Below are 1,243 nucleotides of genomic sequence, written 5' to 3'. Positions count from 1 at the left end.
TTTATCCAGAACTAAAAAATAAAGTTTTGGCTTCAGTTGCACAGAGAAAGGAAAGTCCAGCATCTGCATAGTCCTCGTCTATAGGTGACAGGTCCTCTTTAAGGCATGGAAGCCGAGTTGTGTACACAGTTTGTTTGCAGCGATAATCCGCGGGATCAATACGGGTGACAACCCCGAGGATACAAACCGCACCCCATGATACCGCCATCTGGCCACGGCCCAAACACCGGGCTGACCTCAGGTGACACTTCCCTGGGCTCCATGAACCCACTCCGCACCCACCGTCAGAGACCCCCGAGCCGTATATACCCGGTTCTGACCCATACCGGGTCTATTGATGGTAATTGAGTTTGTATACCGATGTCCATGGTTCTGTTCTCTGAAATATCCCCCGTTTCCCCCAAATCGGTCTCGATTTGGGAAACGCTCAGGTGTGAACGGAGGACTGAGCAGCACCGATATAATAATCCTTTATTCCCTTTCCCAATCACTGTATTATGATTATTGGCTCAGTAGGCCGCGGTCAGGCTATGCTGAGACTTGTAGTTCCCCCACCTGGCCCCGCCTTCGGGTACCTCTATGTGCAGCACGGCTCACAGGCGCCTCCCTCGAGGGAAACAGCCTGACATCAATCTCTCGGATCACGTGACACTTGAGCGTACACTTATATACAGCCCTGCCGATCGTCTGATTGGCGGAGGGTTTTCCGGTGATGTGTCGAAAGTGCGAACTTATCGAGTTGTGGGACCGCATTACTTCCGGTTTCCTCAGAACTACGAGGTTTTTACACAAAACATGTTGTGCACGAGCGCCATCCACGGCAGTGCCCTATAGACATAGACCACAGCAATAAAGTAATAAAATGATGTAGGATGACAGTAAGCCAGCACGTTCTTTATCTCCGGTGCCCCACTCAATATGGCCGCCGCTTGAGTGGGGCACCTGAGATAAAGAACGCGCTGGCTTACTGTCATCCTACATCATTTTATTACTTTATTGCTGTGGTCTATGTCTATAGGGCAATGCCGTGGATGGCGCTCGTGCACAACATGTTTTGTGTAAAAACCTCGTAGTTCTGAGGAAACCGGAAGTAATGCGGTCCCACAACTCGATAAGTTCGTAGTTTTGATCGATCACCGTGTTGCCAAATTAATACGGTCCGCCCCTCGACACCACGTGACAGCGTGACCTCCGTAAAGCGGCAGTAAACATGGCCAGGAATGAGGAGAAGCAGCTGGGGAAA

General features: G+C 50.6%; 1 protein-coding gene across 1 annotated transcript in view; it reads left to right on the top strand.

The window, feature by feature from the left end:
• Positions 1–195: 195 nt before the first annotated feature.
• LOC108788153 overlaps positions 196–1,243 on the top strand; it is a 17,084-nt gene continuing 16,036 nt past the window's right edge. Inside the window, exon 1 of the mRNA XM_018557879.1 lies at positions 196–340. Within this exon, the coding sequence (XP_018413381.1) occupies positions 196–340 (145 nt within the window). The remainder of the gene's footprint in view (positions 341–1,243) is intronic.

This window comes from Nanorana parkeri, unplaced genomic scaffold (assembly GCF_000935625.1).
Source record: "Nanorana parkeri isolate BGI_ZX_2015 unplaced genomic scaffold, ASM93562v1 scaffold309, whole genome shotgun sequence".
Taxonomy (NCBI): domain Eukaryota; kingdom Metazoa; phylum Chordata; class Amphibia; order Anura; family Dicroglossidae; genus Nanorana; species Nanorana parkeri.
The sequence above is the reverse complement of the archived record's forward strand: the minus strand, read 5'-3'. Positions and strand labels throughout refer to the sequence as shown.